The sequence below is a fragment of the Nesoenas mayeri genome, assembly GCF_963082525.1.
Source record: "Nesoenas mayeri genome assembly, chromosome: 4".
NCBI classification, from domain to species: Eukaryota; Metazoa; Chordata; class Aves; order Columbiformes; family Columbidae; genus Nesoenas; species Nesoenas mayeri.
The window spans coordinates 78005180-78031991 of record NC_137540.1 but is presented as its reverse complement, the minus strand read 5'-3'; the positions used below and the strand labels follow the sequence as shown (position 1 = coordinate 78031991).

Here is a 26812-nt window from a genome sequence, read left to right as displayed (position 1 = left end):
AGAGATCCTGTGACTGATCCACAGTCGCTGAGCTGCAGCAGAGCTGGAGCCCGGCCCTGCCCAGCCGTACACCGACAACGCTGTGCCCCGATCAGCACGTCAACGCACCTGCCAGCCTGGCCCCCATAACCCCGATCCCCTGACAGCGACCGCAGCTGAAAGCACCGCGCGCTCTTTCCTCGGTGGTCCCCTTGGCTCAGCAGCTGCGGCACAGACCAAACGAGCCAGCACGCGAGCATGGCTCCGCTGGCCTCCACAGCCCCGCGCCAGCACCGCGCCAGCCACGGGCCGCACACCCAGACATGCCACGGGCAAATGCTTCATTCTCAGACACACAGATTTTAATATTAAAATAATTTTGTATAAAAATACTTTTGGAAACTGATGGCAAGCAGCCTCCCAGGCACCACAATGGGCGCCCCGGCCCCGCGGGCTGGTCAGAGCGAGCGGAGCAGCAGCAGCAGGGCAGCCCCACCAGCTGGTCGGGGTGGTAGCGGAACCAGCGCCAGAGCGGGGGCCACGCCGGTGCCCACACCGGCCACGGCTGTGCCGCTCTCACCGCGGACGGGCCTCCGGGAGACACGGCCCTCGGGGGCCCGAGCCGGAGCAGCCCCAGCGCCAGCCCCCGGAGCTGGGGCCAGCGGCCACGGCCGCGCGCGAGCAGCCCCAGCCCCTCTGGGCAGGTCTGGAGCAGCAGCACGCTAAATCTCTCCCAAGTCCTCATAGACGGGTGACAAGCTGCACTCATCCACAGACTGCTCCTTCTTCTGCTTGTTCTGGGGCTTCACCACCCGGCTGTACAGCCCCTGCACGTTGTTGTTGTTGTTGCTGCTGTTGAGGCCGGGTTTGACAGCCCCCTTCTCCGGAGCAGCGTTCCCCCGCCGCCGGCCAACGTCCCTGCTCCGCTCGGCGCCCTTAGGGACCAAGGCTGCCGGGGGCTTGGGGGCCGGCACCGGCTTGGGGCCCTTGGCCTTGGCCTGGAAGGCGGGTACCGAGTAGTCGTCAGTGCCGGGGCTGTAGGGGTATTCGTAGCCGGCGTGGCCGTCATGGCCCTGGGTGCGCCAGGCGTCGCCCGTGGGCCGCGCCTCGTCATAGATGCAGGCGGCGGGGGGCAGCGAGCGGGGGGCGCGGCCCTCGGGCTCATCGTAGATGTGCTCCCTGCGTGGGGGGGCCGGGCTGGGCCCCTCGGCCTGCGCCCGCTCGTACGCGGCCGAGTACAGCGGCGGCGGCCAGAGCTTCGCCTCGTCCTTGGCCCCGCCGGCGGGTTTGCTGTCCACGGGGTCCGAGTACAGCGGGTCCGGCCGGGGCCGCGCGCCCTTCACCGAGTCCAGCGGCTCCGAGTACACGCAGGACGGGTCCTCGGCCGGCAGCACAGTGCAGGGCGCCCGGGGCAGCGGGGAGCGCGGGGGGGTGCTCAGCACCGCGGGCTTGGCCGGCGGCACGGGCAGCTCCGGCAGAGTCCGGCTCTTCAGCAGACACGCGGCGTCTCTCTCCTCTGCCGCCGCGCCGGGCCTGGGCGCCGGCCCCGCTTTGGGTGCCGGGGCGTCATCCCCCTGCGCGGGCAGCTCCAGGCTCAGGGAGTCGGCCAGGGCCTGGCGGAGCAGCACCACGCCGGGGCTGTCCGAGTCCAGCGAGCCACAGCTCTGCCGGTTCTCCTCCGCCTGCGCCTTCTGCTCGCGGATGGAGGCTTCCACCAGGTGGAAGATCTCGTTGCCCTGCTTGGTCTCAAAGGTGAAGTTCCCCGGGCCGGAGTCGCAGCGCCTGCCAGCTTCAAAGGAGAACATCACCTGCGGGGGAGGAGGGGGTCAGGCCCGCGCCGCGCAGGCTGCAAATCCTGCCGAGGGGCGCGCGGCCGCGGCGCCGGCCCCGCTCGAGACCTCGCTGAACATCCCGCTCCCCGCAGCGAGGGCCGCGGCTCCGCCAGCGCCGCCCGGGACAGGTGAAACGGGAGCAGGATGCACGCTGGAGGGGACATCCCCACGAGACACCCAGGCCAGAGACGCAGGCCCTGCTGCCTCACGCGAGCACTTCCAGCACCTGGCGTCAGATAGCGTAGGAAATAACACACAGTTAGCACTGCGAACGGAGCAGGGTGAGAAGACCAGTGACAGCTCAGCAGCCACAACGGTCACGGGTACCTTGGGTAAGTCAGCATTAGTCAGGCAGCAGGGAAGCGATCCTGAGCAGGAAACACAAGACGGAGGAACACGGCTTTCCACAGGAAAAAGGCCAGAACCAGCAGTTTGGCTACCCGTAGCAAGCAAAGCATTTGCCTCACCAGCGTTACTCTGTTAATGGTATAAAGTACCATAAAGAGAAGCCTTGCACCAAGGCTGTTCCTCAGGCCTGAACGCTGCCCCCCGAACCTCGGCCTCTGAACCCAGGTGGGTTCTCTGCCTCGCTGCATCTCCCGCGGGCAGCGGCAGCCTCTGGGGCCAGACCCCGTTTGTGGGTCGGTGCTGCCACGCACAAGCCGGCTGTCCCTGCAGGGGCCGGGGTGCGGCGCCTGCCCCTCGCGGCGCGGCGCTCGTCCTGCCCCGGCCACGGACCCTGTGGACGCGCCACACGCCTCGCCAGGAGCAGCTCCGCTTCTGCTTCTGCTTTGATAAAGTGCCACAGAACACACCGCCAGCAAACTGCGGCTGACACCATCGCTTCTATAAACGGCTCTGGGAGCCACTTCCTCCCACCCAGCGCCACAGGCGCCTCCTGCGATCCAGGGAGCAGCGAGACTGGGGACCCGCTGCTGGAGGGCACCGGAGAGGGGACACAGTTCAGCCTGGCTAAGGGCAGCGTGCCTCGCAAGGTAAACAAGCCCAGAGTAACCGGTGTCTCACACAGCCCCTCCTGCTCTGGCCACCGTCCCTCAGAGGGAACCGCGGTCCCTGGAGGCTGGGGACGGCCTGCGCACAGCTTGAGGGACACACCAGCCCACGGCACGGGCTGCAGAACAGCGGCAGGACGAGGACCAGAGAGGGGCCCTGCACAGCCGTGCCCTCGCGGGGACGGGCGTCCCGCCAGCCCACGCTCCTGCGCGCTGGCACAGGCGGGAGCTGAGGGCAGACGGGATCACAGATACCCTGGGGACCCTGCCACGGGCACCCCCTGCCCCCACCTTGTCCCGGCCGTATCTGCGCAGCAGCCGGTAGGGCCAGACGTAGAGGGTCTCGTTTGTCCGCGGGTCCTTCAGGACGAGGCTGTCGCGCTCAGCCTTGAGCACGTAGGCGCCGCGCAGCTCGCACCGCTCCGCAGCCTCGGTCCGTTGCACCGTCACCCAGAAGGCGTTCACTGTGGGGACAGGGGCTCAAGGGACGGCAGAGGAAGCCGTGTCCCCAGGCGAGGCCTCGTCCTGCCCCCGAGCAGCAGCAGGACAGGCCCGCAGAAAATGGCCCAAGGTCAGGGCAGGTCCCACCTTCGTCTCTGGAGCAGTAGATGGAGTTCACGGCCATCTCCAGGGCTGGCGCCTCCCCGCTGCCCTCTCTGCCACGCTGGGCCGCCACGCCAGCATTGCTGGAGCCGCTTCCCTGACGAGGGAGAGCAGATCAGCCCCAGCCCCCACATCAGCCCCTGCACCCCAGCCCCGTGTCGCCTGGGACCCACCGCCCTCCCCGAGGACCTGGCCAGCCCCGCACAGCTCGGTCGTCCTGCAGCCACTGCCAAGCCCTTGCCCGCCCAGGTCCACCGTGAACACTGATGAACGGGCCAGGCAGCGGGGGCGGCCCTGGCGCTCCTGGCAGGACACTCGGCCCCAGCCGGGCAGTGCACTGAATGATGTGCAGAGAAAAGCAGTTACACCGGTGGCCCTGCCCTGCAGACCCTGCCCCAGCGCAGCACTGAGATGTGGGGCAGCAACTGGGGGTCCCGTGTGCCCAGATTGCTGCTCATCTCCCCACTCCAGCACGGTCGTGCGGCTGCTGCGGTGCCGAGGCAGAGAACAGCTCTGCTTCCTCTCCGAGCTGCCCCAGCACAGGTGACACCGGTGCCCAAAACATCGCATAGGCCTGGGACACAGTCCCAGCATCACGGCAACGGGAGCCGAGGGGACGGCCCGGTAGCGCAGGGTCCGTGTGCTCTCTGCACGGGCGGTGCCGGCACCAGCGCTCGGCCCGCGGAAGGGAAGTGAGCGCTTCTATTCTAGCGCATGCAGAACTGAAAGTGCAACGCGCACACGTCAGCAGCTGCGTCCCTGCAGCAAGGTCCCCTAAGGGCCTGTGTGGGCGACGCACCCACGGTGCTGCCACCAAACAGCAAAGATCCTCCTCTGAGAAAGCCCCATGTGAACCAAGAGCTCCCAAATGCCCAGCCAGATGAGCTTCTTAACTAGAGACAAGGCCCAAAAATGGGCCAGCAGGCCCCCTTGTCTGGCCATACACAGAGCGTGGACTGCTAAACCCTTGTGTGCTCAGCGCTGACGGCAGCAGCTTCTGCTCGGCTAAAGCCCAACACGGCAGGTTCCGGCCGGGACCAGCCGACCTGCTAGAGCCCCTCAGCACCGCGCGTGGCGGTGCTTCCCCCGGCTTCGAAAGAAAGAGAAATTCTGTTCTGAACTCCAAATGGCTTCTAGCCCCAGTTCCCAAGCTACTGGGCCCCACTCACCCTCTGGGCAGCAACAAACGGGACACAAACTCATACTCTCCGTGCGGACGACCAGAAATCACAATTAAGGGTCTTCAGCTTTTTGCAGAGAGGCCACAGGCGGCTCCCGCGCCCCAGGCCAGGCCTCCGCAGAGCACACGCCGTCCCTGCGCCCTCGCGCTCCATCGCGCTCCACCGCCCTCTTGTTCCCGGACCTCAGGCACGCCGGACAGCGAGCACGTGCAGGCAGGCGCGAGCACGCCCTGCTGCGAGCAGACGGCACCCTGCACCGCCCCAAACGCACATGCTGTGCTCCTGACCCAGGACGAAGGCTGCAACGCTGACCGCACCAAACAGACACGAGCACGGACGTGCAGCGATGTCCAGTATTCCACCAGTGCCTCTTGCCCTGGCCAGCGGGGCTCTTACTGCACAGACACGTTTGGCTTCACAGGGACTGCTGGGAGATGCAGCCGTGCAGCCAGCCATCCTGCAACGCAGCCCAGCGCTCGGAGCCTGCAGCTGGCCGGAACACAACCCAGCGCCGGGCAGGCACCAGAGCAAGAGCAGGAGAGCGCGGGGCAGGGCAGGCACGGGCTGCTCTGCAGGGCCATGGGGATCACCGTGCTCACGGGCCACCTGCGGTGCAAACTGCCCCCGCAGAGGCTGCGGAGCTGACACAAGGGCACAGAGAGAGGACAGGGAGCTGAAGGGCTGTGCCGCGGGCCCGGCACTGATGGGGTGTTCCCAGCAGCAGGCAGGAGCGAGAACCAAGGCTGGGGCTGGGCAAGGGGCTGCAGCGGCTCTGCAGCTTCTGCTGGTGCTGCCGCCCAGGAGCCGGGGGGTCCCGGGACCCAGCTCTGCACCGCGCTCAGCCCCGCACCACGCTCAGCCCTGCTTCCGCTGCCGCCGCAGCAGGAAACACAGCGGTGTCTGTGCCAAGAGGAAACGCTGCTCAGCCACCGCCGGCCCCGCGGGCTCTCTGCGGGGCGTGAGGACAGGCTCCCTGCCGCGGGGAAGAGCTCCCCTTGAAATTCTGAGCTGCAACCAAGAATTACTGTCGGCATGCCAAGCAGTCCCATAACCCACCCAGCTGCTGGCACAGGGGAACTATCAAGAAGGAACTAGAGTCCCGGGACCTGGGACCACCCCTGTGTGCCAAGGGTCCCCTCCCGCTGCGTGGGAAGGGGTCGCACCGAAGCCCCGGCACCCCCCAGCCCCCTCCGCCCGGGGCTCACCGGGAAGGCGATCTCGCACAGCTTCGCCACCCACTCCTCGCTCTGCTGCTTCTCGGCCGCGAAGAGGTAGCTCTTGCCGCTGGTGTCCAGGCGGAACACGGCGGTGCCGGCGCGGGGGCCGCTGTCGGGCACGGGCCCCACGCTGGTGCAGTCCGCCAGCCGCACCACGGTCCGCGCCAGCCGCCGGCTGCCCAGCCGCTCCGGCGACAGCGGCTCCTTGCAGTCGAAGAACTCGAGGCGGGCGACGCCGTGCTGGCTGGCGGGGTACAGCACGAACCAGCTCCGCTTCCAGCGCTGCAAGCGGCGGCGTCACCGCGGGCCGGGCCGGCGGATCGCGGGGGGGCCGGGGCTGCCCCCGCCCGGCCCGGCCCGGCCCGCGGCAAGAGCCCGGCCCCGCCCGCGCCCGCCGGTCCCCGCGCGCAGACAGCCCCGGCGGGCCGGCGCGGTCCCTCGGCCGCCGCCCGGCCGGGCGCGGGGACCGGCGGCCGACAGAGCTCCGGCCCCACTTCCCCAATCGCCGGGCGGCGCCCGGCAGCGCGCAGGGCCGGGGCGGCCGCGGGGACGGGGGGCCCAGCCCGGGAGGCGGCGCGGGGCCGGCGTGGAGCCCGCCCGGCCCCGGGAGGGAGGAGGGAGGGAGGGAGGGAGGGGAAGGCGCCCACCCGGCTCGGCCCGGCCGGTCCGGTCCCGTCCCGCCGCGCGGGCCCGTCCCGCCCCATCCCCCGCCCCGCGGAACGGCGCGTGCCGGCAGCACCCACCTTGGTGCCGAACTTGTGGCTGTGCTGCACCAGTAGCGGCCCCTCCTTGGCCGGCGGGTCCATCCCGCGGCGCCGGGACACGCTGGGACACGCCGGGACACGCCGGGACACGCCGCGCGCTTCCGCACGCGCCGCCGGGGGGCGGGGCCGCGCGAGGGACGCACGTGCGGGGGAAGCGAGGAGGGAGGCGCGTGCGCGCGGCGTGTGGTCACGTGTGCTGCCACGCCCTGACACGTGCGCGCGGGACCGGGGGCTCCAGGGTGTGGGGTCCGCGGTCGGGAGGGACCCCCGTGTGGCCCCTCGCGTGTCCCGTGTCCCCGCAGCTGCGGCCCCCGGCTGGGACACAGGAAAGGAAGTGAAGACAGAGGGCACTGAGCTCAGCCCCGGAGCCAAGGGAGCCGCAGAGCAGGCACCCGGCTGCTCCCGCACACAGCGCGGGGAGGCTCCGCACACCCGTGTGCACAGCGCTGCCCGGCCTCTGGCAGCCTCTGTGGGCAGGGCAGCGTCACCCACATCTCCCCCTCTGGCCGAGCCGTTTCCTGGGCACCGCGGTGGCTCCGGGGGCCCCGGGTGCTGCCAGCGCTGCAGCGGCCGCTCCGGTCTGCCCAGGCCAGGCTGAACTCGGCGCTCCTGGCAGGACTCGACTGGGGCTGGGGGGGCACGAGGCAAAGAGCAAATGCCAGCGTGGCCTGTGCCCGCAACCCCGGCATGTGAATAACGCACCCCGGTAGAACTGGGCTGGCTTTCCTGCCCTGCACCCAGCACACGGCTGTTGTTGCTGTGTGCCAGTCTGGTTAGGAGGTTTTATTGAGGTTATGAGCGTGGGTTTGTTGCTGTGTGCGAGTCTGGTTATGAGACCCCGTTCGGGGGCTGGGGCTCTAAGCGCTCCGGGCTCTCCTTGCTCTGCGCTCCCCCTGTGCTGCAGCGCTGCGCTTGGGGCAGACCTTGCTGGCCTGTGTGCACTCTGGTGGCCTCTCCTGCCCAGCCACTGCTGCGCAGTGTTCGTGGGCTCCTGGCTGCTTTGATGGCCCAGACTCCATGACTTGGCTTCCTAGCACTATGTTAACCTGCAAAGGGGAGGGGGAGATACCACCGATCCTGATTTTCTAGGCCTCTGATTCCCACTTCTCCCATGGGAGTCCATGCCTGTGGGCCAGAGGAAACAGCTGCAGGTGGCGACAGCTGCTGGGAGGGCACGTGGTAGTGCCTCGCTGCAGGCAGAAGCACATCTGCTTTCTCCTGCCACCCTCCCTCGCACTTGCATGGTAAAGAAGTCTTGCATTTGCTCTCTGGGTTAGGAGGCCATTTGGCTGTGGAAGGCTGCAAAGACAGGTCCACCTTACAATGAGACTAACAAACAGGAAAAGTCATCAGAAAAACAGCCGAGCAAGTCAGTGAACTCAAACGCAGTCCTGCAGTGACTGCAGCTGCACGATGGGGAACTAACGTGGCACTTCTGCAAACCAGAACCTGTGGGAAGGAGCGGATCACGAGCCAAACGTGTCAGCAGCTCAGAGTAGCGTCAGAAAGGCAAATAGCAGCCTGACATGCACGAGCAGGTGAGGCACGTGCAAGGCACATGGAACAGTCCTGATCCCATGAACCTGGCAAGCCAGAGGCGTCATAGCCTGGGCCCGGCATGAGGCACCGCGGGTGGGTGCCAGCTCGGTGCCGAGCACAACGGGACAATGGCATCCGGCCGCTGGGGACAGGGCTCGGACTTGGGGCTGTTGGGTCCCGGACGCTGCAAAAGCAGGAAAAACAACTGCCCTGGGCCTGCAGCGGGAGAACCCCGCGGCGGGACGGCGGGGGCGCGGTGCCGGGGCTGCCGCGGGCAGCGGGCTGCGGGCCGGGACCAGGCGCTGCCCTGAGCGCCCCGCGCTGCCGGCGCGGTGGGGTCGGCCCGGCGGGGCTGCCGAGGGGCTGCCGAGCCCGCCCCGGGCCGCGGCCCCGCTCCCGCGCGGCACCGCGCAGCTGCGCCCGCCCGATCCGCAGGGGCCGAAGCGCCCGGCCCACCACGGGGCGGTTCGGCCCGGGGGCTACGCGGGTCTCCCGCCCCCCCCGGCCCCGCCGCGGCGCCACCCGCCGGGGCCGCCCCCTGCTCTGCGGCGGGCGGGGGTGGGCAGGCGGCGGAGCCGCTCCTCCGGCAGCCCCTGCACGCACCCTCCGTCCTTCCGCGCGTCCCTCCATCCCTGCGCGCACCCTCCATCCCTGCGCGCACCCTCCATCCCTCCGCGCGTCCCTCCATCCCTCCGCGCGTCCCTCCATCCCTGCGCACACTCTCCATCCCTCCGCGCGTCCCTCCATCCCTCCGCGCGTCCCTCCATCCCTGCGCACACCCTCCATCCCTGCGCACACCCTCCATCCCTGCGCACACCCTCCATCCCTCCCTGCGTCCCTCCATCCCTCCGCACACCCTCCATCCCTCCGCGCGTCCCTCCATCCTTTCGCTCACCCCTCTGTCCTTCCCTGCATCCCTCCGCGCACCCCCCCGTCCCTCCGCCCACCTCAGCAGCGGTATGGCGGGGCGGCCGCGCTTCCTCTGCGGCGTGGTGGAAGGTAGGTAGGTCTCTCCGGGGCCCCGCCCGGCCCACTCGGAGCGAGCAGGGCCAGGAAAGGCCGCCGGGACCCGAGCCGCGCCCGAGCCCCCAGGGTGTCGGGGAGTCAGGGATCGGGCCCCTGCACACCCCCCACCTCTGCCCGGGGGTGATGGACCAGCACCCCCTGCTGACGCTGCCCAGCTCTTCCCCACATCACTGCTGCATCTCGCAGCCATTCCCGGCTTCAGCACCCTGAAGGGTTTCTCCCTGCCCGGGGCATGGGAGCACAGCCCGTGTGTGCCCCCCGTCCCTGCCCGAGGACACCGCCGGGCCCGGCAGAGCCGGCTTTCTCATGACAGCTCCGTGTGGCCCAGCCCGGTCCGGCCCGCTCCCCCAGCTCCTGTTTGTGCAGCATCGCTGCGGTGGGGCCAGGCCTGGCACCCGCGGGCAGCAGCATCTCTGCTCTTCCCGGCAGCCGTGCCCGCCCTGCCCGGGAGCAGCAAAACCGCCGTGCAAATAAACACGAGATCAATAGAAAGCACAGGGGTGGGGAAGTTGATAGTGAAAAGAAATACGAGTCAGACAAGAATCATTGATACAGGATGGACAGGCTCCCTCACCCCGGTAGCACGGGCGTTTTCAACAGAGCTGCTGCTGGCAGGGCACGCGTACAGGGCGGGCAGCACACTTGCAAGGTCCTGTCAGTTCACAGCAAAGCCTGAGTGAGGGACTTGCAGGCAGGTGCTGTACGGGGACTCCTGGGACTTCACTGTGAGCTGAGCAGGGGCTCCGGGGGTTGGGAAATGGAATATCTATTTATCGTGGAAATACTTTCTTTGGGTAAAATGTTTGATCCCTGAGTGGCCACATATTTGGCCCTGTGCGTGGTGTGGGACAAATATATATTATTTCAGAGTAGATGGAACAGTGTACATGTTCAGGCAGGCAGAAAAAGAAGATAATGGTCAGTGCTGTGGTGCAACGACCACGCCATTGCCCACGGCTGGCGCCGGGCGTCGGGGCGGCCCCTCCCGGGGAAGTGGGCAGCAGGGCCTCCCCCGCACAGACCAGCTCGGGTGCACTCGGGTGTTTGGCAAACGTGGCTGTTTTCTGGGCCTGGTGCCGGACGCCGAGAGCCGGTCCTTTCTGCCAGACTGCAGGGTAATTGCGATCTGCCCTTGTGCGGTGCACAGTTCAGCAAATGCATCCACTTCCCTGAATATCTGCTCCTGGTGGCCTCGTCTGCCGGAAAGTGTGTTGACTGATTCAAAAGTTGCCCACAAAGCAGAGCCCATCCAAATCTAGGAAGCTGCCTTGATAGCTCGGCGTCAGCCCTGTTCAAGACACAACGTATTTTCTGTGAGACTTCCCATTGCAGCTGCCGGCTCTTGCAGAGACTTGAAATGTTAAAGATCCTTCTCTTGCTAAATTTCAGGTCGATGCTGGAACACACAGGTTCCTCTTAACCTCGTCTTTAAGAAGCTGTCAAATCTGTATCTCGCCACAGACATTTACCTCCCTGTTCTCCCATTGTCCCCGACTGAGCCTGCTGTCCACTAGATGTTCTTTCTCGCTGGCTTTGCACACAACTCTGCGCCTCCCAGGTCTTCCTACGTGCAGAAATAGGACGGGCCCTTCCCTGGAAGTGGTTCGGTGGGGGAATGGGCGCTGCACGCCCAGCAGTGCCCGCGGCCGCTGTCCCCAGCCCCAGAGCGCGGGGCAGGCTGCTGTCAGACGCCGGTGCCCGCAGGCACAGTGCCCGCAGGCGGCAGGCGTGGACACGTTCAGAGCGCTGGGTGAGCTGCTGTCGGACGCCGGTGCCCGCAGGCACAGCGCCCGCAGGCGGCAGGCGTGGAAACGTTTAGGAACACTGGGGAATTTGCTGAGTCCAGATCTGCAGTTCCTGCATTCGGCTCTGTCGGTGTGAACCTTCTGGAAGGGCAATGTCCTTGCGGGCGTTGACGAGGGTCTGTTAGCAGCCAGCTGCCTCCTTGTGTGCTGTCCCTTTCTGGATTTTCCCTTGCAAGCTCATGGGGAGGGTGTTTTCCAGTGGGGGACGGACAAGGTGTCTGTGAAACACCTTGTGGAGCCACAGTCCAGCACTCGTGGGCGCTCCGGAAGGCTGTGTGTGCTCTTAACCTGAACACTGGCCGTGGGACAGGGACACCGCCGAGTCCTGCCCCGCCGCAGTGCAGGTGCGTGTTTGCAGCGTGGAGGGGAGATCTGTCAGTGCGGTTTTGGTGCAGTTTGATTTTTGCAGTGGTTAAAGACAGAGAGCAGCTTTTACAGCCCATGTGGGAGTGATGATGCTTTGCTTCCGCAGCCTGACACTACACAGACACAGGGAGATGCAAAGAGGGACAGAACCAGTCTCTGTTAAGAAGAAAATCCCCAGGCAGAAAACTCTATGATGGATGTGCCTTGGTGCACCCTGAGTTCCTGCTCGAGTGCCCTGTAACGCAGCCAGCGCTCAGCTGTCTCCTCTAGGCTCGGTTTCACTGTGCAAATCCCCCCCGGTTACAGCCACTCTGTGTAATTCCTGCCAGCTGCCTCTTCCGGGAAGTCTGGCGGCACCGGCACCGGACCCCCGGACCGGCAACCAGCACCCTGCAGGGCCCTGTCAGGATAACGATTCTGACGTGCCCAGAGGTGAACAGCTGGCGGATATCTGGGTTTAAGAGCAGCCACCTGGGGACAGCACATAGAGACTTGATTTTACGGCAGTTACAAATGCACTTTGGTGCTGTGTTGTGTTTTTTTTTCCCACTTTTACAGGTTTCTATGGGAGACCATGGTCTATGGAACAGAGGAAACTTCTCTTTCAATGGCAAGTACCCTGAACTTTCCTGTCCGAAGGTACTTGCCTGCGGTGGAGTGCCGGGGTGGAAGGCGGAGTGCTGCGGGGGCAGAGCGGGGAGGACGCCACACGGTGCCAGCCCTGGGGCAGCGGCAGCCAGGGAGCTCCGGCTGCTCCCGGCGCCCCCAGTGCACTCCTGCGCCCGGGTCCAGCCAGGGGCAGGGGACGGACAGGCGGCCTGAGGATGCCCGGACAGATGTGGGCTGTGCTGCCCTGTGCCGGCAGAGGGTGCTGGGACTCTGCCACAGCCCAGCTGCAGCCAGATGTGCTGGGATGGGGACCTGGGGATGGGGCCTGGAAGGGGCTGGGGGGAGCGGGTGGGCACCAGGCCCTCGTGCAGGGGGGTGCCCGGCTGGCATGGGAGCTGCAGCGAGGGACAGGGGATGGAGAGAGACATGCTGCCATGGGGAGCGGTGGGGTCAGGGGACAGGACCTGCTGCCATGGGGAGCGGTGGGGTCAGGGGACAGGACCTGCTGCCATGGGGAGCGGTGGGGTCAGGGGACAGCGCCAGACCTGCTGCCCACGCTGTGGGAGAGCTGTGGCGGCTGGGCAGGGTTTGGGGAAGAGCGTGGGGCTGCACCAGCCCGGCAGTGCTGCCTCCGGAGGCACCGGCACAGCTGCCCTGCCCCACTGCAGCGCGGAGCGGGCGGCTGCGGCAGCCCGTGCACAGGAGGGTGTCGGGAGCAGGTGGAGGGGCTGGAATGGGAAGTCGGATCCGTGTGAGAGAGAACACGGGGTTGCTCACCCCACCTCGAGTGCTGAGCTGGCAGGACCATGCCCACTGCCCCACCTCTGCACAGCGCCAGCCCGGCGGGCGCGCTGGCTGCAGGACAGCACGTGTGTCCCGGCTGCCGCGCACCGCGAGCGGCCAGCTCACCCTGCCGGGGGCTCCGTGCCCTGTCCCCACGAGGCACCGCGGCTGTTTCCGGTCAGCCCGGCCCGCTGGGGCCACGCTCGTCCTTGTGGAACGGATGGCACAGCAAACCCGCCTCGCTCAGCCGTGGGCACAGGTGGTGACTTTAGCCAGAGGCTAAAGGTGCATCCCTGCCTGGTGCTGAGGTGGCCCTTGTGCCCCTGTGCGTCGCCATGTATGTCTGTGTGTCACCATGTGTCCCTGCACGGAAGGATGTGGGCAGCACCTGCCGCTGGCTGGCAGTGAGAGTTGTGCTGGGATGGGAGCTGATCTGTTCAGGAGAGACACAGGGGTGTCCTGGCAGCTGCTGCCCCTGCACCGGCCGTGGGCAGGATGAGCTGCAGGGACAGGACCAGTGACAGACTCGGGCCCCGCAGGACCTGCCGTGGGCAGCGCCGTGGCCAAGAGCCAGGCAGTGCAGTGCCAGTGTGGACAGTGACATGGACAGTGTGCTGGGGACAGTGAGGAGAGCGTGCTGGTCACAGAACGGGCAGTGTGCTGGGGACAGCGCGGGCACTGCAGTGTTTTTGGCGCAGGCAGTGCACTGGTGACAACATGGTCAGTGCAGTGGTTTTGGCGCGGGCAGTGCAGTGGCAGTGGGCAGTGCAGTGGTTTTGGCATGGGCAGTGCACTGACAGTGGGCAGTGCAGTGGCAGCGGGCAGTGCAGTGGCAGTGGGCAGTGCACTGGTTTTGATGTGGGCAGTGCAGTGGCAGTGTGCAGTGCAGTGGTTTTGGCATGGGCAGTGCAGTGGCAGTGGGCAGTGCAGTGGTTTTGGCGCGGGCAGTGCAGTGGCAGTGTGCAGTGCAGTGGTTTTGGCATGGGCAGTGCAGTGGCAGTGGGCAGTGCACTGGTTTTGGTGCGGGCAGTGCAGTGGCAGCGGGCAGTGCAGTGGTTTTGGCGCAGGCAGTGCACTGGTGACAACATGGTCAGTGCAGTGGTTTTGGCACGGGCAGTGCAGTGGCAGTGGGCAGTGCAGTGGTTTTGGCATGGGCAGTGCACTGGCAGTGGGCAGTGCAGTGGCAGCGGGCAGTGCACTGGCAGTGGGCAGTGCACTGGTTTTGATGCGGGCAGTGCAGTGGCAGTGGGCAGTGCACTGGTTTTGGTGCGGGCAGTGCAGTGGCAGCGGAGAGTGCAGTGGCAGCGGGCAGTGCAGTGGTTTTGGCGCGGGCAGTGCAGTGGCAGTGGGCAGTGCAGTGGCAGTGGGCAGTGCAGTGGTTTTGACGCGGGCAGTGCAGTGGCAGCGGGCAGTGCAGTGGCAGTGGGCAGTGCACTGGTTTTGGCGCGGGCAGTGCAGTGGCAGTGGGCAGTGCAGTGGCAGTGGGCAGTGCAGTGGTTTTGGCGCGGGCAGCGCAGTGGCAGCGGGCAGTGCAGTGGTTTTGGCGCGGGCAGCGCAGTGGCAGTGGGCAGTGCAGTGGTTTTGGCGCGAGCAGTGCACTGGCAGTGGGCAGTGCAATGGTTTTGGCGCGGGCAGTGCACTGGCAGTGGGCAGTGCAGTGGTTTTGGCGCGGGCAGTGCACTGGCAGTGGGCAGTGCAGTGGCAACAGGCAGTGCAGTGGTTTTGGCGCGGGCAGTGCAGTGGCAGCGGGCAGTGCAGTGGCAGTGGGCAGTGCAGTGGTTTTGGTGCGGGCAGTGCAGTGGCAGCGGGCAGTGCAGTGGTTTTGGCGCGGGCAGTGCAGTGGTTTTGGCGCGGGCAGCGCAGTGGCAGCGGGCAGTGCAGTGGTTTTGGCGCGAGCAGCGCAGTGGCAGCGGGCAGTGCAGTGGTTTTGGCGCGGGCAGTGCAGTGGCAGCGGGCAGTGTTGCCGGGCCGTGTGCCGGGGCTGTGCCGGCGCTGGCAGCCGAGCACCGTGGGAAGCGTGCTGGTGGTGCTGGGGGAGCGCTGGTGACACTGTGCTGGTCACGAGTGCAGGACCAGAGATGCAGATACAGGAAAATGTAGCTTAGGAACTTTGGGGAAACGTGAGGAAAGGAAACCAGCATGTGATGTTTTAAAGTACGCGCGGGCTGAGGTCTGACGGTGGCCTTGTCTGGGCAGGACTGGGATGTGTGAGCACTACGAGCATCAGTGTTTTCTGCTCTGGAAAGAAACAAGATGAGGTGTCTGCATCATGTGGGACACAAAGTGCTTCCTGGTCTGTTCCATTGTGGGAACATGTAAAACATTGTCTACTGAGGAGGATAAATAAAAATAAATGAGTATATCAGACAGCTTCCATAGAGGGGTGCCAGCAGCGCTGTTTAGGTACGCGTCTGCCCCATCCCGATAATTTCCAGTGAGTCTGGGATTACTGTGGAGATTCTGGAAGGAATCTGTGCTGTCCGAGGCCAGGGCCTGATGACGGCGCAGTCTGGTGTCCCGAGCAGACGGGCGCTGCTCTCCCTCTGGCTCCTTTCCCTTCCCTTCCCTTCCCTCCAGCTGCAGAACGGGGCAGCTCTCCTCCCCGTCTCGCCCCAGCGTGTGTCCCCATGAGTCACATCTGGACGCCGCTGTGTCCGGTGTGTGGGTGGCTCAGGACCCAGTGCAGGCCCTGGCAGAGCCGCGGTGCAGCCGCAGGGGGTCTGGCCTGATGGAGCCCGCAGCCGGACCCACGGCTGCAGCACACGGAGCTGCAGCACATGAACTGCAGCACATGGAGCTGCAGCACACAGAGCTGCAGCACATGAACTGCAGCACATGGAGCTGCAGCACACAGAGCTGCAGCACACGGAGCTGCCGCACATGAACTGCAGTACACGGAGCTGCAGCACACGGAGCTGCCGCACATGAACTGCAGCACACGGAGCTGCAGCACACGGAGCTGCTCCTGCAGCGCCAGCCCCATTCATCTCCTTGGCCGCTTGGTTCCCATCTCCCCGGGATCCCCTGTCCGCCCTGAGGCTGCTCTGGCCGCTCGCCCCTTCTCCATCCCTTGCTCAGGACATGGAGCTTTTCATCATCACAGACTTTGTCAAGTGGTTAAAACAGGCAGTTTAGGCCAAGCTGGTCCCTCCCACTCACATTTTCCACAGCAAGGGTGTTAACCCATCCCCCGGGGACAATGTCCAGCTGGTCTCCGAGACCTTCTCATCCAGATGCGCGATCTTTCCAGGGGTCCCTAAGCGATACAAGCTGTTGGGCTTGGCGCTGGGAACACTGGGGTGGAATCGCGTCTGCGCTGTGTGGGCCGGGGCTGGCACTGCGGGACCCGGCGCAGATCCGTGCAGGGACAGGGACACGGGCTCTTGGCGCTGTGGTGGCACCTGCCCCAGTGCCGCTTTACAAAGAGCCGTCTGGAGCCGCGGGTGACCTCTTGTCCTTGCACAGGCTGAAACGCCGGGAGCTGAACTGCTACATGTACGCGCCCAAGGACGAGCTGAAGCACCGGCTGCTCTGGCGAGAGCCCTACACAGAGCACGAGGCAGGTAGAGGCTCCGCTGCGCCCCGAATGGCGGCCGCAGGGTCCGCGGGGGAAGCGAGCGCTGCGTCCCAGCCCGGCTCCGGCGGGCTGTTACCGCTCTTCTTGCCCAGAACCTGCCCATGGCGGCAACCCCAGACCCTGCCGGTGCACGGAGCCTCCCAGACCCCATCGCACGGCATTGCCCACAAGCCCACCCAGCACAGGGAGCTCCCCACGGGGCTCTGGCAATATGTTTGAATGTGCCAGGGCCTGGAGACCATTGCAGAGAGCCCTCTATCTCCCAAGGGGCTGGAAACTCTCCCCTGGGCATCTCCAGGTGCTCTCTCCTGCCTCACGATGCCCTCAGATCCTTCCTTTTGGGCCACTGTGGTTCCATCTCCCTCCTCCCCGCGCTCACAGCACCCGCTTTGTCCCCAGCCTGCATGCAGTCTCTCATCGAAGCCGCCCAGGAGCAGGGTGTGGAGTTCGTTTTCGCCATTTCTGCTGGCCAGGACATGGTGTTTTCAAGTGCTGGGGATCGGCTCCTGCTGCAGCAAAAACTCAGGCAGGTACCGTGGTCCTTCCTTCCCCCCGCTGGGCAAGGGGCACAGGAGCTTGTGCGTGAGCCCCATGCCCACCCCAAAGGCTGGCGGGGTCTGTAAACCCCTCCTGCTGCTGCATGTCGGGGAGCAGCTGCGGGGTGCCCGGTGGCAGCTGTGCTGTCCCCGTCTCGGTAACGGTGCCTGGGCAGCGCTGGGGCAGGAGAGGGACCGGTCAAGCCCCAGAGCTCGCCGGTGCAGGTGGTGCTGACCCTGGCCCCGCAAGGAGGGTGAAGAGCCGCCGGCACAGCGGTTTGCTCTGTTGGCAGCTGCTGCTGCCCGCGCACAGCCCGGCGGCCGCTGCCCTGCGCCGTGCCTGGCCACCACCTCCGGCAAACGCGGCCGTGCCCGGCTCTGGGGCCGTGGCTGTGGGGCTGGCGTGTGCCCACGGAGCGGCTGGGGAGGGGACACGGCGGGGGCTGCGCTGCCCACTGTGCCCGTCTGGGCGCCCAGACCCCTGCCCGGGCAGCGGGGGCTCGTCCAGGGCTTGCTGCCTCCCTTCTCTCTGCTGCCCAGGGATCCCTGCAGTCCGTGCCCATGCCCACAGGTGGCTGCCATGGGGTGCCACTCCTTCGCTCTGCTCTTTGATGACATCGACCCCTGCATGTGCCAAGCTGACAGAGACGTCTTCCCGTCCCTGGCGCAGGCTCAGGCCTCTGTGGCCAACGAGGCGTACCAGGAGCTGGGCCAGCCCTCCGTCTTCCTCTTCTGCCCCACAGGTACCGCCTGCAGCAGCGCGGTCCCAGCCCCCCACCCCTGGGGCCCGGTGCTTGACCGACCCTGGCCCCCCACAGCAGCCGGGGCTGGCGGCACCAGCGCCCGTGCCTGCTGAGAGCTGGCTGGGCCCGTCCCGCTCCTGCGGGAGCCCCGGGGATCTCAGGGCTGGGACGGGACCCGGCGCAGACGGGCTGGCGCGGCAGTAGCCGTGCACGCTGGTTCCCGTGCACGCGTTCCCCGCCCCTGCCCGCTGGTCCCAGGCAGCCGCTCCTCTCCTGGTCTCTGCCCCACGGGGCTGCTCTCTGCTCTCCCCACAGAGTACTGCAGCTCCCTGTGCTCCCCCGGCCCCAGCCAGTCCTGCTACCTGCTGACGCTTGGCCAGGAGCTGCTCCCGGGGATCGGCGTCATCTGGACAGGTGGGCACCGGAGCTGGGGGTGCCGTGGGGCTGACAGCGGGTCGGGCTGTGGGTCTGCTCTGCCGGCCGGGGAGCGTGTGCTGGGGGTGACCCTTGCCCCGTACTCGGCGCCCGGCCACGTGTACGTCCCTGTCGCGTGACGGGCCGTGCTCTGCTGCTCCACGCGTGTCCGTGCTGTGGTGCTCCAGGCCCAAAGGTGGTGTCACGAGAGCTCTCGGCCACGCTGCTGGAGGAGGTGGAGGGCGTCCTGCGGCGCCGCCCCGTCATCTGGGACAACCTCTACGCCAACGACTACGACTGCAGACGTGTCTTCCTGGGCCCCTACACGGGACGTGCCCCCGGCCTCATGTCCAGGCTCCGCGGACTGCTCCTCAACCCCAACTGCGAGCTCCAGGCCAACTTCATCCCCATACACACCCTGGGCAGCTGGTTTCAGAGCGAGCTGGGGAGCCGTGCCCGCGCCGATCACGCAGGTAGCCGGTCCCAGCGCACAGGCAGCTCTGCGCAGGGCGCCGGGGCTGGCAGGGGGCGCGTGCCCCCGGGACAGGGCCTGGCCGTCGCTGCCTGTCCGCGCCTCGGCTCTGAGGCTTCCGCGTGGCAGTGCGGCGGGGTGTCACCGGGGCGGGGTGTCACTGGGGTGGGGTGTCACCGGAGTGGGGTGTCACCGGGGCGGGGTGTCACTGGGGTGGGGTGTCACCGGGGTGGGGTGTCACCGGGGCGGGGTGTCACTGGGGTGGGGTGTCACCGGGGCGGGGTGTCACTGGGGTGGGGTGTCACCGGGGTGGGGTGTCACCGGGGCGGGGTGTCACTGGGGTGGGGTGTCACCGGGGTGGGGTGTCACCAGGGTGGGGTGTCTCACCGGGGTGGGGTGTCACCGGGGTGGGGTGTCACCAGGGTGGGGTGTCTCACCGGAGTGGGGTGTCACCGGGATGGGGTGTCTGTCTCAGCTGGGTGAGGTGTCTCACCCAGATGGGCACCAGTCGGCACCCCTGGGCATGGCATCCTTCCCGGGGGCGTCTCCCTGGGGTGTCAGGGAGGGACTGCCTGCCCCAGTGTGGTGTGCAACAGCTGTGTCAAGCGAAGAATGGGACTGCCCAGGCTGATGAGCGCCGGTTCCTTAGGGCTGGAGGTTACAGCAGCCCTGAGGGACAGCCAAGGCCCACAGAAGGGGACGTATAGCCCTCGGGAGGGCACATACAGCCCCCAGGAGGCCCTGGAGCTGGCGCTGCTTGACTGGGTGGCCGAGATAAACCAGCAGGCCTTGGAGCCAGGTAGGTGGTGAACTCTCACTGTGCAGCACCCTCAGCCCCCCCGGAGTGCTGGTCGGGCTCTGCTGGGCGCTGAGTGGGTGAGGGAGCCCCGTCCCTGCCCGTTTGGATGGGGTGCTGTGGCGGGTGCTGCTGCTCGGTCTGCGTGCCGTGGTGGGCGGCTGTGGGTGTCCCTCGTGCCGTGCTGCCCGTGGGTGCTGCTGGCCCAGCCGCAGCCCAGCGGGGATGTCCTCGGCTGGCAGCGTGCCGGCCCAGGCTGTGGCACGGCTCTGGAGGAGCGGATCCAGCCAGGAGCAAGCTTGGTGCTTCGCAGTGTTTGCCTCTGCAAAGCCTCAGCGGCCACGGCAGCCTGAAAGGCACAGAGCGAACCAAAGCCCTCGGTCCTGGCAGCTCCCTGGTCCCGCCAGCGTGGAGATGGAGCTTCGCGGCACAGCCGCCCTAGGGCTGTCCTGCCCGTGGGCAGCAGGTTCCATGCAGGTGCCAGCGGGGCACCCCCTTGCTCCTTTCTGCCAGGAGGAAGGGCCCTGGGACACCCCAGCGTCAGCCTGAAGGGAGGAGCGAGGCTGCCGCCCGGCTCCGGAGGACAGGAGGTGGCGTCTGACCGCCAGCCCCACGGCTGTGCTCCCGGCGGGGCCGAGCAGGGTGGCCGTGGGCCCTGCGGCGTGGCAGCGGGGCAGGGACGGAGGAAGGTGACCTCGGAGCCTGGGAAGGGCAGCGGGAGCAGGACCTCTGCTGACAATCAGCAAAGCCCCACAGGGGCCGGGGACCAGCTCCCCACAGGGAGCAGAGAGAGCTGCGAGCCCTCTGCTCTGCCCAGCGCGGCCGGGAGTTCCCCGTCCACAACCACCCCGGTGGCTACGGAGACCCTGCACAGCCCAGGCCCTGCCATGTGCTGCAGCAACAGGGCCAGTGCCAGCCAGAACCTTCCCCTTCCCACCAGTGATGCCAGGACAGGGGGTGGCAGCCCCTCGCAGCCCCCCTGCAGCGCCCAGCGCGAGGCCAGCAGGGCTGACATGTCCCAGACACCCCCAGGGCCTGGAGCTGGCGCCAGCCCCGGCTCCCCAGCCCCGCTCCCCGATGGGGCTGGCGCCAGCCCCGGCTCCCCAGCACATTGGACGCCAGAGGAGCCTGGGTCCAGCACCATGGCCCTGCTGACTCTGGAGAAGGCTGGGTCTGGGCCCACAGAACCACTGACTGCCAAGGAGGCCAGGTCTGGTCCCACAGCCCCGGTGACCCCAGAGGAGGCCAGGTCCAACCCCACAGCCCCGGTGACCCCAGAGGAGGCCAGGTCCAACCCCACAGCCCCGGTGACCCCAGAGGAGGCCAGGTCCAACCCCACAGCCCCGGTGACCCCAGAGGAGGCCAGGTCCAACCCCACAGCCCCGGTGACCCCAGAGGAGGCCAGGTCCAACCCCCCAGCGCCACTGACGCTGGACGAGGTGCGGATGCTGGTAGAGCTCTTCTACCTGCCCTACCACCACGGGTCGCAGGCGCAGCATCTCCTGGAGCACTTTCGGTGGCTCTGGGCAAACAGCCTCAGCGTGGGTGTCCCGGCGGCAGCAGACGATGCCAGTGGGGTAAGGCTGGTCCAGGCGCCGCTGCGGGCCGGTGCCCACCATGGCTGCGCTGACGCCCGTCCGTCCCCAGGGCACGTGGTGGCGCGGCCGAGCACAGTCCTTCCAGCTGCTCTGCGCGCAGATCTGCCGCCTGCACAGCCGCTTGGTCAGCAGCGCCGGCCGGGCGCTGCTCTACGACCTGCACCGCTACCTCTGGGACATCCGCAACGTGCTGCTGGCTGCCAGTGCCTTCGTCCTCTGGCTGGGTGCGTGCTGGTGCCAGACCTGAGCCAGCCTTGGCGCCCTGCGGTCCCTGTTTGCACCAAACCCAGACTCCCCGAAGGGCAGCGGCCCCTGGGCACTGTGGCACACCCGCGCATCCGAGGCTTGTTCTGTGGTGATCCACTGTTCCTCCCCTTGAGGAGGTGAAGGTGCCTGGACCCCTCACAGCAGCCTGGGGCTCCTGTGTCCAGCAGGCGGTGGCAGGGTCTCTGCTGGGAGAACACGTCCTGCTGAGCTGTACCCACGTAACCGCCTCGCCTCCCTTGCAGATGGGCATCTCCTCTGCGACCGCGGCCCCGAGGGCACCTGGGGAAGCTGCTTTGGCTGTGAGTACCAGTGCTGCCCAGTTCCCCTCCCGCCTGCTGCCCGGTCACCTGCAGCCCCGCAGCAGCGGCGCTGGCCATGGGGCTGCCCCCGCACCCCGCGGCCGGCAGAGCGGGATGGCCACAGGGAGGCCGGCGCCCTGCGTGCCCGGTACACCGAGGCAGGACGGGGCACCGCTGCGGGGACAGGGCAGGCGTCGGAGCGGCTCCTCACCATCTCTCACAGCCCTATTCCTAGGGCACGGTTCCTCAGGCCTTTTAATCCAGGCACCTCCTGTCCTTTCTGGTTGAAGGGATCCAGGAGCCATGGGAAGCAGTGGAAGCAGTAATGCCCCGGGCGGCAGAGATGAGGCTGGATTTTGGATGCCTGTGCATCACCTTGGGAGCCCCAGTTCCTCTGGTTTAGGGTTCCCTAGTTGCTCTGTGAGCCTTGTTATCTCTTACCAGCCAGGACCTGTTACCGAATGACAACCTGAGAGGGTCTCCAGGTCCAGTGTGGGACGGGCCCTGTGCCTCGAACCACGTGTGCAGGGCAGCAGGCGCACGCCGTGCCAGGCTGCAGCTCCACCGCTGTACCCCGCAGCTGTCTTACCTCCCGCTCTTCGTGGAGGCAAGATCGCACCTCTCCCCATTCCCCCCTTCAGGCCTCGTCACGGAAGGCGTGCGGCTGGCTGCCGTGGCCAGGCGAGGTCCTGTGCGGGGCCGCATGGCTCTGGGACAGACCCTTGGAGCTGTGACCAGTGTGCGTCATGACATTGCTGTGCAGTGGAGGCTGATCTCCCTCAGCCCAGCAGGTTTTTTTTCACCTCACATGTATTTGTTGCCTGTTGCCTCCAGGGTGCAAGAGCATCACTGCCCCGATCCTGCCGGGGGGGGACGCCGAGCCCTGGGCACGCCGTGGGGGCCTGTTTGGAGAGCTGCAGGTGAGAGCCCGCGCCAGGCTGCGGGGCTGCAGGAGCCGCGGGCGAGCGGGACCCACTGCTGCTGCCGGCCCTGCCTTTGGGTCACGGGAAGGCAGAGGTGCCCTGGGCCTCTGTGCCTCGGCTGCAGCTCCCGAGGCTCAGGGTGCCCCAGAGGGACCCTCCTCCCGCTGCCTCCGGACAAGCTCTGGAGCCGGGACAACCTGCTCCTTGCTGGGCCGTGTCTCTTCCAGGCTCTGCTGCCCGTGGGGAACAGCTGTGACCTCTTCTACCACCCACCTCCGCTCTTCCCATGCAGCCAGCTGTACCTGCTGCGCCCGCTGCTGCCCCCGGACAAGGTGAGACCGCGGCGCGAGGGGGTGGCCGGAGCTCCCCCGTGCGTGGTCTAACGAGACACGTGCTCATCTGCTGCTGGCGCAGTACTGAGCTCGCAGTGCAGGTGGTGCAGGCGGGAAGGGATGTCTGGGCTCCAGACCCGCTCAGAGAAGCACGGCGTGGGCAGGTCACCCGGGGCTGTGTCCAGCCGCGTGCCAGCCCCGGCGGCCTCGGCAGGGGCCGTCACCTGCCCCCTGGCAGCCAGCAGCCGGAGAGGGAGACCCGGCCCAGGTGCAAGCGGCAGGAGCCGCGGATAAACCAGCACAGACTTGGGGTCGCCAGGTTGCAAGGGGCTCTCCAGATCACCCCGGCGCTGATCTCCAGCAGTGGCCACAAGCAGAGGCCAGGAAAGATCCGGAACAGACAAGGGTGGATGGCGACCTCCTGCAGCCTTCGTCAGCCTGCAGCGCTGGGCACGGCCTGAGCCTGTCCGGGTCCAGCTCCAAATCAGCCCCTTCTTCAAACGCTCACCCAGTTTATAGGGCAGCTCCCACTGGAGAGGCAGCAGCCTCTGCCAGCTGTGACCCGCTTGCTGCCAGCCCTGCCTGTGACATCTCAGCCGTTCGATGGGACAGGGAGGGAATGGGAGAATTTGGAGGTGGGGAGAGACGGGAGTTAAACGGCTGCCGAGTCCAGCAGAGCCCTGGCTTACCGTGTGCCACAGCCTGCGCTGAGCACACGCTCCTGGCCCTGCCGCGTCCCTCGCTAAAGGCAGAGCTAGGCTGCAGGTCAGCCGTCACGGGCACAGCTGCACACCCCTGCTCATACGGCACCGGCAACGTGGAGCTGCGGCGCTCACGAGTAACAGCGCGGGGCTGCCGGCACATGAGAGCGAGCTCTATTATCAGACTGCAGCTGCCAGCACTTCCATTGCAAGAGCTTTTCTTCAGCTGCCTGTTGTCAGATTTAATCTGATCAGGCTGAACTTTAACAAGCTGAATGTCTGTGATCAGTGAAACCCTGAGAGCAAACCCAGCTCGGCACTTCAGCCGGCGCCGGGAGCGGCGCTCGGGAGAGCCCTGTCCCGCCCTGGGCGGCGGTGGGGCCCGTGCTTTGAGAAGCAAGGTTTTAGCGGGGTGCTCTTCCTGCTGACCCCGCGAGCAGCAGCAAACTCAACTCTGACCAACACAGGAAATGTTGAGATGTCCCACTTTGCACATGCTCTGTGGAGACTTGGGTTTCGGGGCTGGTTCTGCTGCTGTTGCTCTGAGCATGCTTGGCCCTGGGCTGGGCAGCTGCCGCTCCGGGGTGCTGGCTGCAATGCAGCTTCTCCTGGGGAAGTGTTGCCGTGCTGTGGCAATGAGCCTCAGGCCAGCAAAGGCGGTGCTCAGTGCATTGCTTGGCACAGATGCCTGCGCCCTTGGACGGCTGAAGCGCATACCCTGGTACCTTCCCTGGCCAGGACATGCGGGATGCCACAGCCCTGGCTGCGCTCCTTTATAGTCACCCTGGACAGCTGCTGGTCCCGTGGCCCGGCAGGGATGGGGCAGGGATGGGGCAGGAATGGGGCAGGGATGGGGCAGGGATGTGGCAGGGATGGGGCAGGGATGGGGCAGGGATGGGGCAGGGATGGGGCAGGGCCAGCGGGGCTGAGGTGGGTCTGCATCTTCCAGGCAGAGCTTTACCGGATGTGCCGGGAGAGTTTGGACTGTGACCTCAAAGTTGCAGAGATCCTCGTGGCCCACCCCGACCTCCTCGGTGACAGGTGAGTCGTGGCCCTTCGGCGGCTCCCTCTTGCCAAGCCCGGCCATGCGCAGGGCGGTGCTGGGCTGTGGTGGGAGCCAGCGGCCCCTCCTCTCATTGCTGTGGGGACCAGCTCTGCCTGCAGCGCGGCTGCCATGGCCCTGCCGTGCAGAAGGGGACGGGGAGGGCAGTCCCTGCGCCAGTGTCCGTGCGGGTGGACCCGCTCTCAGCCTGGCTGCGGGGGCTCCCCTTGGCCCAGGGCTTTGCTGGGGTGCTGTCCCGCCGGGGCGGAAAGGAGGAGGCTGGGCTGGGCTGGACAGGGCTGAGCTTCCCTGGGCCAGGCTGGGCGCCAGGTGCGGCTCAGCGGTGCTGTTGCTCTGGCTGGCAGGTTGCTGGGCAGCTTCCTGAGCCTGAGCCCGGAGTACATGTTCGTGCTGGAGGATGAGGGTGGCCCATGCGGCTACGCAGCCGGAGCACTCTGTGCTGAAGACTTCCTGCAACAGCGAGACAGCAATTGGCTACCGGCCACACGGCACAAGTACCCCCGAGACCTGGGCGCAGGGACCCCAGCTCCAGGACAGGTGAGGAGGCACCTGGAGCAGAGGGGAGCGGGTATGGGGCTATGGAGGGAGCTCCCTCACTTGTGTTTGTCTCCCGCAGGGTGCCCTGGAGGAAGCACTGCTCTTCTTCCACACAGAGCCGCTGGCTGTGCCCCTGCCCGTGCTGCGGCGCTTCCCCTCGCTGGTGCAGCTGGGCACGGCCCCCCGCGTACTGGACGTGGGGGCCAGCCGCAGCCTGGCCATCTGCCTGCTCAGTGCGCTCAGAGCCAACGGTGAGCATGGCCCCCGAGCCGGGGCTCTGGAGTCCCCTTCATCCTGCACGGCCCTGTCCCGCCTGCTCCCCTGCCCACTGCAGAGCCAGGGGCCAGCCCCACCTGCGCCCCACCTCTCAGCCCTCCCCGGGGCTCCCTGTCCCGTCCCTGGCTCAGACTGGCCCCGGCATGCCCACCAGGGCACACGGACCCGTGTCTCAGGGCATTGCTCAGGCACCCAGTGCCGAAGGGCTGTGGAGAGGCTGCCCTCCTCGGGGAGGGCGTCCCGGCCGCTGGCGCCAACCCCAGCACTGGGGTCCTGGTGCCAGGGCCTGACCTCTCCCCTCCCTTCCAGGCTCGCGGGGAGTGTTTTGCCAGGTCAGTGCCACTGACCAGCAGCAGCTGAGCTTCTACAGCAGGCTGGGCTTTGTCGCCCTGCCAGTGGCCTGGGACAGCTCTCCTGGCACTCGGCTCCTGGGACGTCTCCTCTGAGCAGCTGGGGGTGCGGGCACAGGGAGGCCGTGCTGCGAGACGTGCTGACCCCCGTGCTGCACGGCATCGGCCTGAGGCAGCGGGAGCAGGGGGCACCTTGAGCAGGGCAGGTGGACGTGGTGGGGACATAGCCTGGGGGTGAGGAGGACGTCACTGGGATGTGTGCAGGGCACTTGCCTGTGAGGGTCCTTTGACGACAGAAGTATTTCTGCCTTCTCAGGAGATCTGGGCAGCAGGGCCCCTCTGCTCCTCCCCTGACTGTTCCTGCTTGCCGAGCACCCTCCACCTTTGCTGGGCAGCCAGCGACATCCCTGGGCTGGCTGCAGAGCACAGGCCTGGTGGAACCGCGTGGGCCGTGTTCGGGTCACAGAGCATGGCACCGTGCCCCAGCGCCAAGAGGGTGTCCCTGTCCTGCGGGCTGGGCTGTCCCGCTCTCTCCATCCCGCGTGGCACTAGGCAGGGCAGCCGGTGCTGGGGCTGGCTCTCGGCACCAAGGACCTGCTTGTCCGCATGGTCTGGTATGGGACACAGTGAGGCCGCTGCCATCTCTGCTGCCCAAGGGAAGTGCTGTCCTTGGCAATAAAGCATTCGCTGGGCTCTGGCCGTGGTTCATCTCTTGGGGGAAACTGTTGGGGTACCAGCATGTCCCTCTCACACCCTCACGCCCAGCTTGCAGCCAGCCCTGCCTGTCCACGCACCCCAGCCGTCGTTACAGCTGGTCCTGTGCAACCTCAGATGAAGCAGCTCCCCACACATCCGCCTCTCCAGCTGCTCACCAGCCCTCGGCCCTGCCCTGCACCGCGCTGCAGGAAGGAGCCCCAGGTGCCGGCAGCCGTGTGCTGTGGCAGGGCTGCCCAGCGCCGCGGGATGGGGCTCTGCTGCGGGAGGGACCGCTCGGCCTGGGCATTCCCTGCAGCCGCAGCTGCCTCGTGGGCCTGGGGGCTGCTGCACTTCCAGAACAGGCAGGGTGGCCAGGGAGGGGATGTCTGTCCAGCCATGCTGCTGCAGCCCTGAGGACCGGGCTGGAAGGGGTGTAAGGAGCAAACTGTCGCTGGAGGTTTCCGCGCCCTCCAGAGCTGTCTGCCTCGGGCCCCGGCGGTGAGGAGGAGGCTGGG

General features: G+C 67.0%; 2 protein-coding genes across 2 annotated transcripts; one reads left to right on the top strand and one right to left on the bottom strand.

The window, feature by feature from the left end:
• Window positions 1–328: 328 nt before the first annotated feature.
• On the bottom strand, window positions 329–6631 carry DOK1 (docking protein 1; the record flags this gene model as incomplete). The annotated part of the gene is made up of 5 exons (XM_080343421.1): window positions 329–1787; window positions 3116–3288; window positions 3413–3524; window positions 5814–6107; window positions 6569–6631. The coding sequence occupies 5 exons, from the start codon at window positions 6629–6631 to the stop codon at window positions 702–704; spliced, it is 1728 nt and encodes a 575-aa protein (XP_080199547.1). The 3' UTR covers window positions 329–701.
• Window positions 6632–9087: 2456 nt separating this feature from the next.
• On the top strand, window positions 9088–25697 carry LOC308039669 (protein O-GlcNAcase-like; the record flags this gene model as incomplete). Its single annotated transcript, XM_080343165.1, has 17 exons — window positions 9088–9127; window positions 11884–11935; window positions 16183–16280; window positions 16694–16824; window positions 17327–17573; window positions 17889–17987; window positions 18176–18460; window positions 19109–19258; window positions 19769–20832; window positions 20903–21077; window positions 21363–21419; window positions 22254–22339; window positions 22570–22674; window positions 24325–24416; window positions 24783–24975; window positions 25055–25226; window positions 25561–25697. The coding sequence occupies 17 exons, from the start codon at window positions 9088–9090 to the stop codon at window positions 25695–25697; spliced, it is 3183 nt and encodes a 1060-aa protein (XP_080199291.1).
• Window positions 25698–26812: the final 1115 nt, after the last annotated feature.